Source organism: Chiroxiphia lanceolata, chromosome 1, assembly GCF_009829145.1.
Source record: "Chiroxiphia lanceolata isolate bChiLan1 chromosome 1, bChiLan1.pri, whole genome shotgun sequence".
Taxonomy (NCBI): Eukaryota; Metazoa; Chordata; class Aves; order Passeriformes; family Pipridae; genus Chiroxiphia; species Chiroxiphia lanceolata.
Genome location: NC_045637.1, coordinates 103,712,308 through 103,732,445, shown reverse-complemented (window position 1 = coordinate 103,732,445; position 20,138 = coordinate 103,712,308). Strand labels below are relative to the sequence as shown.

Below are 20,138 nucleotides of genomic sequence, written 5' to 3'. Positions count from 1 at the left end.
TTTGCCAGAGCATCCATTTTTGACATCCCCTGCTTGCTCTCAGCCTGGCTTCTGACAATACAACTCTTTCTCACACAGGGCCCTTTTATTCACATTATGCTTCGTAAATAGTTAATATCTGGCTGTTTCAGGTTTTTCCCTGGAGAACCTTGCATTCACTCACCAAGAATTTCCTCACAAATTGGTATCATGCTTGAGCAGTCAGTGGATGCTTACACTAGAGGTGGCTGTGACTTCTGCTTAAGGTCAGATCCTTGTATCTTAATTGATAACTGGAGAACAAGATGTGATTCAGATTTAAGTGGACTTCTCAGGAATGTAGTCAGCTTTTCAACTAGCTAGTAGCTTCTCAATCAGTATGTCATTGTGAAGGGTATTTATAAAATGGGTGCAAGTTTTAGTTCCAGCTTTAAGATAATGCTTTTACCCTCAAGAAAGAAGCACAGTCTTACTTCCAGAAATGAACAGATTCCCACAGGGAAATCATGAGTGGACTAATTGGGCTTTTATAGTTATCTTGTTGCAGTATATGCAACCATAATTTATGCAACCATAATTATTCACAAATTTGCATCTACTTTACCTCCACGATGAAGAAAGTGTGTATAGATTATTTCTGCACCTGGACTAACTCGGTAAAATATTAAATGAGCTTGTCTGATGCTGATAGATGACAGTCATTTTACACAGGAACATGGTGCTGGTGATAATGAAAGACAGGCTGGTTGGGTTAAGGGTTGATCATGCAAAAAGACTGCTGTGAGTTAACAGATCAAATTTAGACTTCAATTCCCTGTTGCACTAGTGTTGTAAGTAAAGAGTCAGTTGCAGCTTTTTTTTTGGCAGGTGCTTATGTGACTTCAGCAGCTTGTGAGTGGGAACACTGGCAAGTCAGAGCCTGTGCAGGTATTTAACATAGCACATCAAATTCCTGCATTTGTAAAACATGTCTTGGTAAAGTATATACACTGGATAGTCCAGACACTCTTCCATGTATCATAATAAGGAGTGCAGTGATCTCCTAGAAAATTTTTAACTTAAAATAATTTATCTGCTTACAAAGTCAGTGGTATTTTGAGCTGCCCCATATTAAGAAAACTATGTATTTCAATGGATAGAAATGTACAGTTTCCGTCTACATTTTCTCTTAGGTCAATATTGTGGCAGGGTAGCATAAGGTTCTTCATATACTAGCAGTCTGTATCATATCCACCTGTGGGGTATACTTTTGTTGAGCAGCTTTCTAAAGTGCTTCTTCAGTGGGTCCAAGTCATTTCCATTACTGAGCAACTTCATAGCCATGGGAAATTTCTACATATATATATTTAAGCCATCAACAAATAAGAAAAATAGCTAAGACTCATAGCTAAGACTCATAGCTAAGACAAGAATTACAAGATACCCCCCTTTTAATGATGTTACGCTTCTCTGACCTGGAAAAGCTAATAATTTAGATACTTTTATTTTGGCTAATGGTTGCTTAATGCCAAAAATAAATTTTAAACGATTCTTAATAACATCAAAATAAAAGTTGCAATGTGGGACAGGCTAGTGATAGCTGAAATCAAGCAAATGAACAGGCTGTTAAGGAACCTAGCTGGTTTATTTACAGGTACAGGGCTTTATCCTTAATTGAGCATTATTGGTGGATGCCAGTGCAAAATTAAAATGCCTGGCAGTGTGGGTATTTTCTGAATAGTGGTTAGAACTTTCTGATATATGTCTGTTAAATAAGATGAGATATCCTTACAAAGCTGACTGTCCAGAAACATTGCAGTTAAGGTGAACATTGGATTGTTCTGGTCATAGCACACTGCGAAACATTAACTACAGCCAGCCCTTGACCACACTGCAGTTTATCTTTTCACATAAACACCCTCACTCCCTGAGACTAGTCAAGGTGCACAAGCCAAGGTGCAGTGTACTCATACATGGGAAGGATGTTGCAGTTTTTTGTGCCAGCTTGTCTTAACTGCTGAGAATTAGTAGAATATTCTGTCTGTTCCTTTTACATCCGTGTAATGTCATATAAGGGATATGTGATTGTGCTGTTCTTCTTTCAAAACAAGTTTTGAATTGACTAACTTGTATTTATATTGAGAGAGGGATAAAAGTATCAAAAATAATAAGGTGCACTAAGCTTTGTGAATATAGGTAGCTAGTTGAAAGATGGTCCCACTAGTTCCTGACCCAGCATCTCACTGAAATTATAGCATAAGCTTTCAACTAGACCCCAGAAAACTCACCTTGTGTAAAACACTAAGATTGTTAGCCACAGAAAAGAGATTTTGGAAGTTTTCTTCCTTAAGAGAACTACCAGTGTTGCATGGTTGCCATTTTTCCTCCCCATGCTTCTCTGTAACAGTCAATGATCAGCCCCTCCTTTTTTTTTCTCAGGTGTTATACATGTTCACACCAATATTGATGAAAATAAACAAAACAGAGCTGTGATGGCTGACCCTCCTTTAAAAAGATGGGATGAAAATCAATGTGTGCTAAGTGCAAGTGGATAGAGAGAGTGGCAGAAGAAAGGAATTATTTTTTTTTAGCTACCAAGAAGCATTGCTCTCAGGGTAAAGGTAGAACATAATATCTTTCTTTTTGTAATGAAGTTTTTTGTAACCTAACTAATGGCAACAAAACCCCCTAACGATTATGTGCATGTTCCCTTTAGAAGAAAATTAAGGAAAAGATTTCTGTTCCAGAGATGGAGGGGAAAGCTCCCTTTTAAAACCTTTCTAATCTAAAAGAAGACTGATCCATCTTTTAGTGAGTCTTGCACACGCTGGTTTTTTTTTTATGGTCTATGATCTCATTAGTGTTTGCTGGAAATAATTAAAACCCATAGCAGAAGATTGTAATGGAAGGTAGGACAAAATAATATAATTGAGTACAGTAATGTAGGCTTTTAGATATTGTTGCCTGTTATTGTACATTATCTGATTTATTCCTCTCCAGTGTAAAAAAGGCTTCATTAGCAAAACCAAACCTTGTAGTAAAAAAAGAAAAAAGAAATTGATGATATCCCTGATTACTTACTCATTTTCTTTCTAATTCTATGAACAAAAGTGAGAACTAAAGCTAGGGCATAGAGAATAGAGAGACTGAAGCCAATCATAGTACAGGAAATACCTTGATATGGTGTGCACTGTTGTGCTTCTGTAGTTTTAACTAAAACTAATCCTAGGAGTAAAATTGCCTTTTTTTTTCTTTTTTTTTCTTTTTTTTTTTTAATGAAAGAAGGTTTTTCATTCATGTATCAATTTCTTCTACTAGTGACCTACTACCATAGTAGAAAGTATGGGATGTGGTTACTCTCTGTCTTTTGTGCTGGCATTTATTCTGAGGGTTAAATTTTCTTCTGGGGGTCCAGGTGAGATTGCAGGGCTCACTAGGGGTTTGAATGTGAAAGAACAAAACACTTGTGTGCTACCCTAAGAACTCTGTTCAAAGATTTATTAATTGCCTGTATATATAAAAATCATGCCAACTTAATATTCTGTGTGTATCAGAGATTGCTCCTTTGGTGGCCATTTAATGGACAGGACCTTAAAATTTGCTATTGCCCACTGGAGTGTCTCAGATGGAACTTTTTTTATAACACCTCTTGGCTCACTTTCACTGTCCTCTATTATAGTTTGAATGTGCCCTAGCACTTCCATTCAGTGGCTGAATTTGGCAGAACGTATTAAGAGTGTGCCATCAGATATGCTGCACTCGCAGTGCAGCACTTGTACCCCTCAGAGCTACAGAGCAAGAGGGAATGGGACTCTTCCTGGATTTCCTGATGTTCTTGCTTTGAATGAAAAAAACACAGATAACAAAACCAAGAAGTAGTAGAAAATCACTCTTTTGTAATTCACTCCACTCTGCTTATGAACAGCCATGCTCTCAAGCTGTAGATCTTAGGCAAGGCAGTGAACGAGTAGATGTTCCCTGGGATGATTGCAGAAGATTGTTAAGTGCAGATCAGTGAGAGAAGTGACTTCTGGAGTTGAGTGCTTTGCATTGCTAATGCTGGGTATGTCTCTTTGCTCTGACCTTCCTGGAAGCCAGACCCCTAAAGAGCTCTTATCTTTCCTTCTCCTCCTTCAGTCTCCATTGTGAGTCTTCCAAATTTAAAAAGATAATAGATCTTACTCCCCTGTTGAGGATTGGGTTTTGAATCTGTTGAAGGCAGATACAGCTGGAAATTCAACCTCTAAAGGAGTCTTGATTCCCATAGAGTTGGCAAAGCTGTGCTTCACTAACAGGTATCACACACCTGTATGTGTGCAGCAATAAGCCTGTCAGTCCTGAGGGAGTTTTTCATCTTTAAGAAGACTGTGTCCACCTTTTCCTGATGGTGTGGTGTAAACTGAACAGCAGTGAGGCTGGACTTAAACAGTGAACAGCTGATGCTGTGACTGAAACAGCATCATGTTAGCCCTACTAGTTCTCAAAAAAGTGATATGTCCCACCTAATACTAGAAACGTTACTGAAGCATTGGAGGAAAGCATCTGCTTATAGTGACTGTATATGTGGTGATAAGGAACTGTCCAGGAAGATGTTAGTACATGTAGGCTTTGTGAATGAAAGATTCTTTTTAGACTCACTGAATAGCATCTGCAAAGTTGGAACTTTGCAATATAGTAATTTTATCAAGGTTATCAAGATACCACAGCTTCCAGACTCAAAACCATAGGAGAATTTTCAGTCAAGACTTTTTTTTTTACTTGCACTCGGACTCATCTACAGCATTTTGCCTAGTCATAAGAGGATCTGAAAGTGGTATATAAATCAATCAATTGCCCTTGTTCTCTGGCAATGCAGAAGAGACCTTAGCCAGAGCAGTGAGTAGGGATTTGTGTAAATGCAACTGCTTTTCAAATATCTCGGTTTAGCTTACATACATTTTGTGTATGTAAGTGAATGCTGAATGTATGTTAAGTGTTATCATTGAATAGACCAAGACTCACAAGAATGACAAAACCTAATCTGCAATTAATAAACTCTTTTGAAATAAATATATGGGTTGAAGGAGAGAAATGGAGAAGGGAAAGGAATTTGTTGTGTATCTACTAAACAGGCCAAAGTGTAGTAGTGCAAGAATGATTAATGCTAGTTCTTCCTTCTTATTCTAGTAACTAATTCAGCTAGTAGAACATTATTGCTGTTGTTTGGCAATTATTTCACTTGCTTTCTTGGTAGCAGTGCAAAAAGTCTTAGTACTTCTTCACTAATGTTATTGAGTGTTGAGGACTCCCCTCCCTCCTAAAAAATAAGTGAAGCCAGACGTCAGAAATGGATGCTTAATGTGCACAGTATCAAAATATGCATTCATACATAAATTAATCACATTTTATATCAAAGGTGGGACTACAGTCTGTTTGCTGAACATGCATAAAGCTCACCACTTCTAGCTGGTTTCATCTACCATCACTTTTGTGAGCCATCTACGTAAAGTTGAGTAGGAAATACAAATTCCACTAATTGCAGAGAACTGAGTTCTCTGTGTTGTCTGTGGCTTAAGGAGGTGATTTATACCTTTGTGATTTAAGGAGGCTAAATATCTTAGCAGGACAGAGGATGTTTGTGTACACAGTGCCTATTAAAGTTCATGGGAGTTTCCAAATTCATATTCAGCACATAAACTGATGGAGGGAGTTGCACAGTGTGATAATATCCTATTGCTTCCACTTATGTTGTGTTCTTTATAGGGACATCTTAATGGCTGTACAAAAGGACTAAATCACAGCTAGCTATATAAAAAGCCAGTGATGAATAAGTGAGTTTGAGATTTAACAGAAATGTAGTGGGTGACTGAGCCAGTCTGATTTGTGTAGGAAGCAAATTTAAAGGATCTCAGGTAAAAAATTTCTGGCTTAAAGATGTCGTGTTAACTCAAATGGTCCATTCTGCAGGAAATGCAACATAGAAAAGATGGAGTGAAAATACTTTTTAATGTTTCTCAAGTGACAGAAGGCAAGTATGCAGGTTCTCATTGTAATAGAAGCAGAAGACTACAGACATCTTCCTCCCACTCCCAACTTAAGAATATAGGCAAACTGAATTGATTACCTGATTCTTCACTGATACCATTCATATAATCTCAGTTTACAAATTGCATAAAAAACAGTAACATCAGGAAATGTGAGCATCCATGGGAAAACTATGCAGTACAGCCAACAGCAGCAAACAAAAATTGGAGCCTTTCTCTTCCAGAGCTAGTCCCCACGTTTTCAGCTAGACACTAAATAAGTAAATAAATCCTAACCAGCTATGTAATAAGATATGTACAATGATATAAGGAATAATCAAATCAATTCAAACCTCCTAATTTATGCCAGGCACTAAATTTTAATTATAACAACATATAAACATTCATAGTGTAAATAGCATGGCAAAATTAAAGCAAACATTTATACTGAGACTAGGACAGTGCATTTCTTTGTTAATGTTTATTTCAAGTATTAGATCTAGATTCTATAATTCAGATTACTGGAGTGCTTTAATCATAAACTGTCTTCCATTTGCTTATATTTTCCATAATTCTCTCAGTGGAATATTCTAGGGTCTTTTGTCATTGCATGATGACTTCGTAAAAAAAGATTTGATCATAAGTATTCAGTGGTATTTGAAATATATAGACAGTGAGCAACAAAAAGGCATATTCTTCCTTGTTTCCAAATGACAATGTTCTAGGAATTTCTGATGTGAGGAGAGTTTCAAGTTTGGCAGTGCTGGGAAGACATTTCAGAACATACAAAGAACAAGGTGTTTGGCTTTGGGGGATCGTGCTTTAGCCAAGCTGTATTCTAGGGAGATTTTATGTTTGCTACATGCACAGTAACCAATGTGTCAAGTGCTTTCAATGAAAAGTTGATTCCAAAGGACCCTGCAGTTCTGTAATAGTGGAGATGAGTGGCAATTTCTTACTTGAAACCGTACATGGGTTTGAAATGTGAGAGCATGTTGGAGTAACTGCCCTTCCACCTATTGTCAGGAATACACAAGGAGGTACTCAATTCTTGGAGCTGACTTTAGAGTTTATCTTTTGGGTACAGATGTTGACAGCATGTAGAGGCTGATTGGCAAGAAGCAGGACTGGTTACAGATGTTGGCATTTGGATGTGTAACATCTCTGATTATTTCTAAGACCCAAGTGGATGTATGATACTGAGGGAACATAAAACTTTGATTCTTCTTTAATGTCTTTTGAGGGACTATCAAAATGGGTGTATAAAATTATCGGAGGAGAAGGCATGGGGTAGAAAACATCAGCAGTGAAATGAGGAAAATTACGAAAACTGTTATCAAAGCCAGCATCTGTCAGTAAGGCAGCTCCAATGCATAAAAATGCTTGGGTTTGAGGATCTGTATGTTTTTCTTGCAGTACTGAGGGCAAAAGCAGAACTTGCATGTTCCTGCTAGTACACACAGCAACACTTGTTATCCTCAAGGACAAAACCAGGGCCAAACATGGAAGAAACACTTGTCTGAAAAAACATCAGCATCTTAAAGGCTTCCTGTCCTTGGATACAGGCTGCATTTGTCTTGTTAAGTACCCGTAGACCCTCCACCATGAGGTGCCTAGAGCTTGAAATGCTGTATTGTTAGCATGAGGTTGAATATGTATGTATATGTATATATATAATTAGCATTTATTAGTATCACTAGTTAACAGTAACAGCTGAATCTCTGGTTGACATCTTGTTTTATCCAGCTCGCATATATGTTGTTCTTAAGTTATCAGCCTCTGCATTAATTGTTTTACTGGCTGTCATGTGGTCCTGTTGAAGAGAAAAATCTATTTGGTGTGCAAACATGACCACTTCTCCTGATGGGTCAGGAGACACTTCAAGCATGACCATTGACTTTGGATGTAAAGCATACATAGCCCGTTGGCAGCTTTTCCTCCAATTTATTTTTTTTCCCCTGCTACTGAGAATCTTTGAATGACAGTACATACTATGAAGGTTTGAGCACTACTGTTTTCTATGGCTACTCCCCTGTGTATCTGTGCCTGATTTTTTGCAGCTGAAAGAACTAAAGACAGTAAAGCATATGCCAAAAGTGCAAGCCCCACAGAGAATATTTTCTTCATGCTTTTATATATATCTGTTACCATGTAAACCCATTTTCTAGCTGGACATAGTATAAAAAGGGATAATGAAGATGGTGTTCTTCAATTTTGAGCAATAAGAGGACTGGCTACCCTCTTTCTCTGCAAGAGCCTCTTCAACTCTGGATTCCAGCTCTGTCTTCTTCCTCTTCCCCTTTCTCCCAACTCAAAATCCATGTCATTCAACATGCAGAAGAGAAGGCTTCAGGGAGACCTCACTGTGGCCTTCCAGTACTTTAAGGGGGCTTATATAAAGGAGGGAGAGGGAATTTTTATAAGGGCAGATAGTGACAGGACAAGGGGCAATGGTTTTAAACGAAAGAGGGCAGGTTTAGATTAGATTTTGGGAAGAAATGCTTTACTCAGACGATGATAAAGCATTGAAACAGTTTATTCAGAGAAGTTGTGGATGCTTTATCACTGGACAAGTTCAAGGCCAGGTTGGATGGGACTTTGAGCAACCTGATCTAGTAGAAGGTGTCCCTGCCCATAGCAGGGGGGTTGCAACTGGAAGATCTTTAAGGCCCTTTTCAACGCAAACCATTCTGTGATTTTGAGTCTACGATTCATTCAGCAACTTGGGTTAATACCTCTTCCCCAAAAAGCGCCAGCTCATATTTCATAAACGTAAGAAAACAAAATCTGTAACATGCCATTGGGCTGCCTTCACTTGATATATGAAGAGTAGGAGAGTGAAAAAAATACCAGTGTCTCGATCAATAATTTAGGTGGATGATAACTTCAAGAGGATCAGCGGCTACTAAGTGCTCTCACAACTGGGACAGAAGAGCCCCAGCTTTAAGCTCCGAGTATTGGCTCTCACTTAGAAAATTGTAGGTCTCTGCTAGTGTTGATTAGGGAAGATTAGTACCTATCAAGAAATTATTAATAGCGAACTTTGAGTTGAGTGTCATTTAAAAAAATTAATATAGGGGCAAGGGAAAGGTTTCATTAGAGATTATTATAAGCAGTCAGTTTTAAGAAAAAGAGCTTCATTGAATAGCAGAGTCTCAGCCTCTTCTATAATCAGGCTATGTTTGTTTTCTAGTTCTGCACCTACCTCTGCTCCCTTATCAATCTAAGCCCTCCTAAAGCTTTCTGTGCATGTTCTTGTTGCTATTTTCATATATTAGAAAAGGAATACATGCTTTTAAAGCTTTCTGCCCTATTTCAAACTACTTCTCAAGGACCTACAGAAATCCTAATAAATCCTAATCAATAGCAATTGCTAATAAATCAGAAGGTAATTGGGTTAACTATCTGTATGCTAATATTGTTTTTTAAATAAACTGGCAGAGCTGAATGGTGATTGATTAAACCTTTTGCTGTGGTGGGAAGACTGTAGTTATATGTGGTGGTCTCTTGCAGAGCCAGCAGAGCTTTGACAATTAACAAACTTTCTTGAGCTGTGGTCTCACACACCTCTCTGCAGGCTTCTCCTTTTTCTTCATGTCCATTCTGCAACACTGACAGGAGTCTGATGACTCCTGATTTCTGCTCGCAATTTCTGTTGTGGATCTGGTGAAGGTACAGGAGTCCGGAGGGCATGGTAGCACAGAAGTATAGTATGACTAATTTCTAGCAAGTGATAGTATATGTCAGTGTTATGCTGTCAAGGGATATACCTTAGGGGTGATATGTTTTCATTCTCATCACAGTGTGAAGTACAGATATGAATTGCTGAGGCAGTCTCAAGTATCTGTTTTCCTCCCTCAAGCAGAGCTTCAGCTGGCTGGCCATGTCTGAAGTTTTGATTTCACTTACAGTTAAGAGTGAATTTGTTGGGCTTTTTTTTTCTTAAACATTTGAGATTTAAGTTTTTAAGGTGAAAGTAAATATGCGTGGAAGCTAGGTGAGTGTGGGGAGAAAAGCCATATTACTTACTTCTGGAGCGTGGCTGCCAGTTTTTCCTCAGCTGACTAAACTTCAAAAGTGGGCTGTGTATTTCTGCCACAGCCTTCTTCCTGTGCTTTTCATCACTTTGCAAGGAGGTAGTTTTACTAGTAGTCAAAGCAGTAGTGAAGAAGATAAATCAAACTGCTTTTAATTTACCTCCTCAAGATTTGTGAGGGTTTTGTTTTGAAGTATTTTGGGGGCTTTTTTTGTTCATTTATCTTTAAATGAAAGCTCAAAAGGAGCTGGCTGTTGCTGTAGGTCCAAGGAGAAAGAGGCACTACCTTACTCCTTTGAGAACAATGGATCTGCAGTGCTATTGCTGTGCAGCGATCAAAAGGGGGAGAGAGGCAGGAGCAGCAAGTGAAAAATGACTTTTGGATTTCAAAATAAGCTTGTAGCAAATAGAAAGATGGAGTTTTGAATTGAAGGATTTTCAAAATGGCAAAAAGATCTTCCAGCTTCTATATTTGCCATTTCTATGGTGTTGGCCTTGAGTGGCTGCATTCCTAGAGCTGTCTGATAACAGCTCAGAGCTGTGCATGGCTGAATCAATAAGGCATATCCAATAATGTCTGAAATCTGCAAGCAAAGCACTTTCTCCTTTTTTATATTATGCTTTCTTTTGACATATTATTGTCCACTACTACAGTGTGTCATGAACCTTGGGAGCACACGGGGTGTAATTGAGAGGCTAAGTTAGACCATGTTATAACAACGTGTAAAAGCCTGATGTGAAAACCTCAGGGACTTCTCTTAGGGAGAGAAATTACCAGGTACAGCTGGCATAGGAGAGGATGTGAATTTTAAAAGCAACCTTTTTTTTTTTTCAGAAGGGAACAAGAAGTGGTTGCTGTGCTCTGGGTTTGCAGCTCTGTTTCACTCACACATGTCCTGTGTGAGATGGGAAGGAAAGTGTCACAGAACAGCCAGATGTTGGTTTGGTTTGGGTAGCTGTAGATTATGGGGCACTGAGAAGGATGAGAAATAAAGTTTTGCAACCATTTGTCATTCAGATGATGGGGGAGTGGTGATGTGTGAGGTCTATTCCTGATTGTCTCAGGCAAAATCCTGCATTCATCTGACAAGCAAAACCACACATTCTCTATGCAGAATGTCACAAGATGCATCATCCTTGTATGTCTGAGGGAGTTAAGGGATGCTGGGACTGAATATGGCAGTGATTCCTCAGTGACTCTGCCTCTCACTCTGAAGACAGGAGCAAGCAGGTGTTCAGCTTATTTTCAGGATGACCTAACAATTTAGTTTAAGCAGACACCACTGTTTCCTTTGCAGCTGGGGGAACATGTGACTGTGGCTGCACAGTCAGTGTATGCGTAGCACAGTATCACTCTTAACAGAGGAGCAACACTGAAGCTGCTGTGGCTGACAGGTAGAAACCTGAAGTGTGAAAGAAGTAGCTGAATCTCTTCCAGAGAGTTGCCTTGGGATACAACAGAATGAAATGAGAACTGGAATCTGTTCAACCCCTGTACTGCTTTTGGTACTGTGTTAATCCTTTACAAGTATCTGGCCAATGAGGACTTGTTTGTTGCATGGTATATATTAAGGTCTTTTACAAATGTGTCATTTCAAGGATAATATTACTACATAACAGTGCATATTAAATGGCAGTCATTTGTTATTACTATTTAGGATCTTCTCTGAGGGTCTTCTCCCAGCAACAAAAGTCATTAATCTTATATTTATTGTACCTCTTGATTCAAGGCATTGGATAAGCATCCACACTTCTTTGAATATATCTGCTTGGAATTTATGTACTATATATAATGTGGCAGCATAGCAACATGATGTTCTCTGTACCAATAGGACTATTTTTGAAGTGCTTTCCTGAATGATTTCCTATCATCATCTTCCATTTACCTTTGTCATGGTTGCAGACTGTTAATGATGAACAGACCTGATTTGGGTGAAAGTTCACTATTAACTTAATTATCTTTTATTCAGGTCCACTGGAGTACTGCAATAAGTGCTGATTACAATCTCGGTCTTTTTCTTACCCTGAGTTCTGCATTTGAACTGCAGATAGTCTGCTAAAAATGTGCCAAGGTTTTTTTTTTTGGTTTGTTCTGAATATCCTGACTATGGGATTCATGACTGACTGTTGGTCCTTTTAGAGTTGCAATATTGATATTAGAGCAAGAAAAGGGCTGTGGTCAGACAGATGCTTCTATCTGAGGCTGTATATCTCCTATATTCCTTCTGCATGTCCTTTAGCATAGGAGATGTTCACAGGTACCATCATTTTCTGCTGGAATCCCAAAAGGCTCTTGTTTAGAAGCCTAATTAAGATTTTGGTGCATAAATCAATGGCACTGCAATTCCATCTCCCCCTGTGGTGTTGAGCACCACTGTGTTACCTGTATATCTCAGCTTTGACTTCTGTGGGCAGAAAGTACACATACTAAGTCTGAAGCTGGTAGGAAAGTACCTCTATTCCTTTGTGGAGTAAACTCCATGGATCTTAATTTTTGTTTTTGTTCAAAATCCTAAATGCTATGCAAAGCCAACTTTCAGGTTTTCATCCAAGTCATGCCATTTTGCCTTCCCACCTCAGCAGCAAGAAGTGGTTTCCTTGACTCATGCTGTGATTTGTACTCGCGCTTCTGAGAAGCCTGACCTGACTGTGCTCAGGTGCTTCAGCCTGAAAGATTGACTTGTGACTGAAAGTGGTTGAGAATCATGGATTTATTTACCCTCGCATGCTGTTGTCACAGTTGGCTTTAATTTCTTACATGAAAGTTAACTTGAAGTAAATTTACTGGGTTGTTCCGTCTGTGCCATAGCTTACATTGTACTCATTGAAAGAGCAGTTTTCATTCAAATCTGTATCGATTTTGCATGTCTCTGTTACCTGCAGCTATGAAAAAACACCGCATCAGGGCATGCCGTGAAATAATCTCAGAGAGGGCTTTGGAAGTGGCAGAATGAAGTTTCTAGACCCCTATTTAGGAACTTAAGCACTTACACTTTGCTGACAGAGAAGAATACTCTGTGGCTCTGTTAGGCTTATCTGGTTCTTGGAGCAAGTCTCCTCTGATATGCTGTTTCAGGTGTGAAATTCATGTTTATAATCTGAGAGTGTTCCTTTAAAACAGTTTTTATCAGTGTGCAACTCTGAAATGTTGCATGACCAACTTTTTTGCTTGTCAAGTGTTTTTTATAAACCATGGCACATTGATATACTGTCACATCAATAAATTAAGTTTAGGGACTAACCTAAACAAATGCCAAAATCATTAGCAGTTAATTAACCTTCTGCATTTCTCTCCAAATTGACTTCAGTTTAATGGACAACGTCTGCTCAGTTCACTTGCTATATGCTCATACAAACAAAAAAACGTTCATGACACAGAATTGAATGATGGAGAGGGAAGAGGGAAAGTAAGGAAAAGATTGGAAAAGATGTGTGAACACATCTACATTACAGAGTACCAGCATCAAAATATTAACTGTGTGGTTGGGGCAGCAGAACTGGGAAAAAACGGGTGATGCTTAGGACTTTACTGTGCTACCTTTGCCCTTGGCACCCAGTAAGAATATCCTTTTGGGCTGCATGGCAAAGGTTTTGGCTTCCTAGGGTTTGTTTTGGAGTTATGGTGATATATATTTATTTTTTTAATAATACCAACAAACACTCAGTTTCCTAAACAGGCATGATGGCTCATAAAAAAATACCTGCTTGAAAGTCAGCAAGAGGCTCTTGGAGCTATGTTCATTCATGTGTTTTTATTGAACTCAATAATAGATGTTCTTTTTTTATTCTTGTCACTTGTTTCCGAATCACAGATGGGAAGAGCATAGCTCATCTAAGCTTGCTGGAGAGCATGCAAATGACTTTGTGTTGCTTCTCTGGCATGACCTTAATTAAAGATGGCATTTGTTTGATGTGTATGGCCAAGTGTGAGATTGTGCTTGCTTAGGTACTGGAGTATTTTGTGCCCTCATCTGGGAACCTGTGTTGGGTACTCAGCCTCTGTGCCAGTGTGCTCTGGGCAGTGTGTTAGTTCTGAACCAAAGCAGAAGTCTGTACTTACATCCCCCAAGGAGGCTTCCACAAGGCTCTGCATGTGTTCAAGCATTACTGCTGTGAATGATTTTCAAGATCTGACCTGAATTTGACTTCATGGTGGTGGCATTTTGTTAATGCTTTACTGCATTTCGCTCCCCTTTGGAGCTGTGCACCTTTAACTCAGTCCTGCTACCTTGTGTTATGCAGAAATGTCTGTTGTTTTGGTGAAACCACAGCGCCCTGTTTCTGACTGCTCTGTGTGGGATGCTCTTCACACTCGTGATATAAAATACTTTTTAACAACCTTAAAAAAGCTTGATCACAGAATCGTTTAGCATAGAGTTTGGCATAGAGTCCAACCTTTGACCAATCACCACCTTGTCAACTAGACCATGGCACTAAGTGCCACATCCAGTCATTTCTTGAATGCCTCCAGTGATGGTGACCTCACCATCTGCCTGGGCAGTCCATTCCAATGTTTAACAACCCTTTCCATGAAGAAATTCCTCCTGATGTCCAGCCCGAACTTCCCTAGTGCAGCTTGAAGCTATGTCCTCTAGTCACTGGTGGCTTTGTAGAACAGACTGACCCCCACCTTGCTACAGCCTACTTTGAGGTAGTTGTAGAGAGCGATAAGGTCCTCTCTGAGAATCCTTTTCTCCAGGCTAAACAACCTCATCTGGGCCTCATATCACTTACTCTCTAGGCCGCTCCCCAGCTTCAGTGCCCTTCTCTGGACACGCTTCAGCACCTCAAGGTCCTTCTTGTAGAGAGGGGCCCAGAGGGTAGGGAAGTACCCCAGTGCTGCTGGACACAGAACTTTAGCTGCAGCCTCACCAGTCCCAAGTACAGGGGGACAATCACTAACCTAGTCCTGCTGGCAACACTGTTTTTGATACAAGCCAGGATGACATTGGATGACATTGGCCTTCTTGGTCACCTGGACACACTCCTGGCTCATGTTCATCTGGCTGTCGACCAACATCCCCAGGTCCTTTTCTGTTAGGCCATTTTCCAGCCACTCTGCTCTCAGCCTGTAGTGCTTCATGAGATTGTTGTGGCTGAAATGTAGACCTGGCACTTGGCCTTGCTGAACCTCCTACTGTTGGTTTTGGCCCATCTTTGTAGCCTGTCCAGATCCCTTTGCAGAGCCTTCCTGCCCTCCAGCTGGTCAACTTTGTGTCATCCATGAATTTACACTCGCTCCCCTTGTCCAAATCATCAGTAAAGATATTAAACAGAACTGGGCCCAACACTGATCCCTGGAGGACACCTCTAGTGACCGGCCACCAACTGAATGTGGCACCATTCACCACCACTTTCTGGCCCTCCAGCCAGTTCTTAACCTAGCACAGAGTGCACCTGCCTAAGCCGTGGGCTGCCAGCTTTTCCAGGAGAATGCCCCATGGGAGACAGCATCAAAGGCTTTGCTGAAGTCCAGGTAGACAACATCCACCTTTCCCTTATCTGCTAGGTGGGTCACCTGGTCATAAAAGGAGATCGTATTGGTGAGACAGTACCTGTCCTTCCTACACCCGTGTTGGTTGCGTCTGATTCCCAGGTTATCCTGTATGTGCCATGTGATCACACTCAAGATGATCTGCTCCATAACTTTGCTGGGTGCTAAGGTCAGGCTGACTGGCCTGTAGTTTCCTAAATCCTCCTCCTAGTCCTTCTTGTGGATGGGCATCACATTAGTGAGTTTAACCACCCCACTGACTATGTATGATTCAAAAATATTTGTCAGGAACATTGTTGAAAGAGCAGATCTTTCATTTGAGAGCTTTTATTTTTTTCCCCACTCATTTTATTGCCTCATAAATAAATACTGCTATTCTAATGTTTCTCAAATAGGTTAGCGTAATCTATTGTGTTGAATTTTACCACAGTTAATATCAAGATCCATATACCTAAAATATTAATCAAAATATTTCTGAAACAGCGTTTGCTGTTCAAAAGATGGTGTTGACAATAAATATCTGTTTCAGCTTCCAAAGGAAGTTTACATAAATATAAAAAGGTTTTTCTCTTGTTAGAAAGAATGCTAAAAATATTTTATTTTAATTTAGTAGTGTATATTGTATATACAATGTTAATATGCATAGAATCAATTTTTATGTACATATATAAATAAAAAGTGCAGAACTTGGCTTGGTGAAGTTTTATTTGGTTTTGTTGGCTTATTTAGCACACTCACTAAAGATTCTAGTAGATTCAAAAGACTTACCCTGCCAAAGAAGGGGGTATCAGAATTCAAGTAGAAGGTCCTGATACAGATGATAATAAAATATGCTGGTAGATCTACATGAACTGTGAAAGAATAATTTCCATTTTCTTTCACTTTGAAAGTAATTTGTGATTGATAAACTTGTCTGGATTATCCTTTTTTTCTTTTGGAATGGGTGTTCAGTAAAGCTCTACTTGATCTAGTTCTGTTAAAAAATTACTTAATATATGTTTTGGTTTTTTTTTTTTCTTCCCTCAGAATCTTATATTAAGTTAATGACTTGAAAGCTGTGGTAGAAATTGTACATTTAAAATTCACAAGAAATAACATGTTAAAGCAATATATTTAAATCCACAGGAATTTGCTTGCTCAGTGACTTTGCTAATAATAAAAATTTATGTGCATAAATGTACACATAGAGATTCTCTCACCTTACTTATTTCTACCTCGTGTTTTCCCTTATCCCCTTTTCTGAGTTGAGCACTCCTCGAGGGAATTGGCTTTGAACGTACCGTGGGGCTACTGGGAAGTGGATTTGTGTGTTAATTTCAGATGGGTTTTAAGCTTGCTGATAACTTTTCCCTTCTGTGATGAGATTTCCTTTTATTAGTTAATGCTGACTTTGCTGCATTTGGACTGTATTCTCCATCACTCTCTATGAGTAGCAAAATTATAACCACCATAAATGCAGAGAGCATAGAGGAAGAGGAGGTGGAATAAAGAATTTATTTTCATGTGTTTGGGATTACCACATAATTCTCAAATGGCAGGGGAAAGTGGATTTTAATAATCTCCCTAAAGTTAGGGGTAGGGAAAAAAAAAAAACCAAAAATAAAATTATTTACTTCGTCTTCCTCTGTGTCTGTATTACTGTCATTCTTGTTTCAGACTAATGATTAAAAGATGTCTTTTTATTTATTCAGATTTGATTAGTAGGAGTGAGATGTAAATTGTATTTTCCTTCTACGTTAACAGTAGTTTGACAAGAGAGACTCAGGGTGAGCTGAATGTTAGAGAGTAGAAAGGGAGTTTCGAAGGCATTCCTGTGAAATCTAGGAGCACTATAGGAGTACCACACGTGGATAATTTGAGGCTTGCAAAATATTTGTGTTGAGTAGGGAGTAGGTGGAATTGGATGAATTTGGCTCTTCCTTTATCCAGTTGTATCCTGCAGCTTGGTCCAAATAATGAACTCTATAGCTTAGCTTATCAGAAGAAATTGGAAATTTTGGTTAAAGTTTGATTCTGGCTGTTTCCCAGATATTACTGTTTAGCTTTGCACTCAAAAGACACAAAGTGTAGTGTTTTCCATTACTCAGTTTAAGTTGAAAGGCAAAGGAAAGTTTCTCAAACAAAATTTCTAACATATAATTTTATTTTCCAGTAGCCTTCAATTTTGTAATAACTTGCTTGTTTTAAAATTATTTTACTGATCCAACTCTCCTGAACCTGAGGTGCAGTATCATTATAATGCAGCTTAAAGACTAAAAGAAATTGCTCAATTTGTAGTATCTCAAAAATGCGTGTTCTCAAGGAGCGATTTCTGGTGCTTCTTGACTTCTGGTTCACAGTGCCATTTATGTAGCCTAGTTATGACACCAGCTTTAACAGTTCTGTGAGAAAAGCATTTAATTTGAGTTAATATTGAGTCTATATGCTTGCTGGGAAGACTAGTGAGTGTGCGCAGAAGGCACAGATGAAGTAACTGATCTCAACTGAACATAAATAACATAAAAACCTCACTAAAAAAAGATACCATAGGTGATACTAAAGACCACACACTCTGATGTTCATATCATAAAGGGTATAGTAGCTTTTGATACAGATTATGTATATTTACAAATAGAGTTGAGATGAACGATTTTTTAAATGGATATTTTAAGATGATTTTGTGAAAAGAAGAAATTATGTTTCTGTAGCCTCTTATACCTTGCTAGTCCTTCTGAATCTGGCTTTTCAGTCTAGGCAGGTATCTTGGAGATACATATTCATGGACTATTCAGGTGTCTTTTCACTTTCACAGGTTTGAACATTCTGTCTTAGATAAAAATCCTTTGGATTTTGGTGCGATAACAGATGGCTTAAAAATGAAGGCTGAGGACATAAGCATGAACAAAAAGTGCACCTCTTGGCAGTGGGATTTTAGATAGCTGTAGCTATGTGGATTCACATGAACTGAAGCTGAATCTTTTCTAATGGTAGGACACCTTGGAAACTTCACACAACTTACTTGCAGGAGAATTACATTTAGCACTGCTAACTTTATTGTGGAGCTCTAGTCAGGTTGGGACATGGACCAAGCTGCTATGAACCATGTCACAAGAACATTAAACATCCCTTGGCCACCCACAAGGCATATTTCTGATATTATGGCAATTGCAGTAACAAAATCTAGTTTTGCTTTTAAGGGCTGCTTTTTAAAAATGTCCATGCAACTAGACAAAAGGGGAGAATAAAGGTATTTCTAAATGGTAAAACTACTAAAAAGACTGGTTTAATGCTGCCATGAAATAGTAAATAAAAACCTAGGTGAAAATTTAGCAGTCTTTAATACTTCAAGCTACAGAAAAGTGTGCTGAGCATATTGAGCATTTTGAGCAGTGATATTTTCTTTCTCATTGCACACATTACACCCTCCCTTTTTTCTTACATCATAATTACCTTTCCATACATTACCAGAAACATTTCTTTAGGAAAAGTCATGCCTTTTAAAACAGAAGCATTCAGTTTGAAAATGGTTTCTGATTTTACTACTGAATATGTTTTGAAACAGATTTCTCTGAAACTTGTCTGACAAAGCGATATTGCAAGCAATACTTTCCTTTTATATATACAAAAGCTAAGCCCAAGGAAAATCAAATTTTAACAGGCCATGCAGTTCCATCACCTTAAAAAAATAGGAAGACAGTCAAAATCCAATTTTTAAATAAAACTGGTGCCTGCTTGGACTGTAATCACTAACTTGATGTTAAGCTTTATGGGAAGCGAAACCTTTTACAACCTTATTCTTCCCTTACTGTGGTCTGTAGGATTTTCTTTCCTCCTCTATAGCTGCTTTACAGTGCAGTTATATAAGCTACTGTTGTGTCTCCTCTGGTTCAGGTTGTATTTTCAGTGTTTGGGCTTGACTTCTGGCTCCTAAGATGGATGTAGCAGCCAAGTCTCCCATTCCCCAAGCCTGAGTGTTGTCTGCCTCCTTTGCCTGTACCCACCCCTGGTATAGCTGCACACCTTCCTTGGGTCACAGACCAAGTACTGCTGGTGAAAACTACCACAGGAGTAGAGCAATGAGACTGACACCTCCTGCCTAGCCGATCACAGTCATGGGAGTCCAGTGGGGTCCAGTCCACAGCAAAATACATAATTTTGCTACCTATTTTTCTGGTCATAGCTCAGGATCTTTGCTGAACTGGTAAACAAGAGGTCTTGTTTGCACAGAGGAACAGAAGGAGATGATGAGTTTCTTTCCCAGAGCTTGTATTTTATTAGATATTGTACAGACGTAAGTAAGAGACTACCACTGCATTAGGGACTGGCATTAGCAACCTACAGGTTGCTTCCAGTGGGTATTGTGTGTTTTGTAGATATTGTGTTATCCATTTTCTCTCCGCTTTGTCTGTCTTGTTTTTATTAAGGCAGTGCCTGGAGAGGGTCTATGATGTGCCAGTCACCGTAAGCACAAAAACTCTTAGGCCTAGCTTCTGTTCATATTACATTTAAGAAAAAAGAGATAGGGGCTGACGAATGACAAGAGTAAAAGATGTACTAAAGTACTTTGCTTGCCTGATGCCCTGCAGTGCCTTCATGCACTTGTTCAGAAGCTGAGTTTTCCTTAGATTCTGGAAGGTCCCTGTACAAGGGCAAGTGTGCTGCTACATGT

At 39.0% G+C, this 20,138-nt stretch overlaps 1 protein-coding gene across 6 annotated transcripts in view; it reads left to right on the top strand.

Moving 5' to 3' along the window:
* Window positions 1-20,138, top strand: part of TPK1 (thiamin pyrophosphokinase 1) — a 300,163-nt gene that overhangs the window by 74,852 nt on the left and 205,173 nt on the right. For 4 of the 6 annotated variants that reach the window (XM_032700141.1, XM_032700088.1, XM_032700105.1 and 1 more), the window contains exon 3: window positions 847-906. The exons of the other annotated variants lie outside the window; for them this stretch is intronic. In XM_032700141.1, coding sequence (XP_032556032.1) covers window positions 847-906 — 60 coding nt within the window. The remainder of the gene's footprint in view (window positions 1-846; window positions 907-20,138) is intronic. 6 annotated transcript variants of the gene reach the window in all.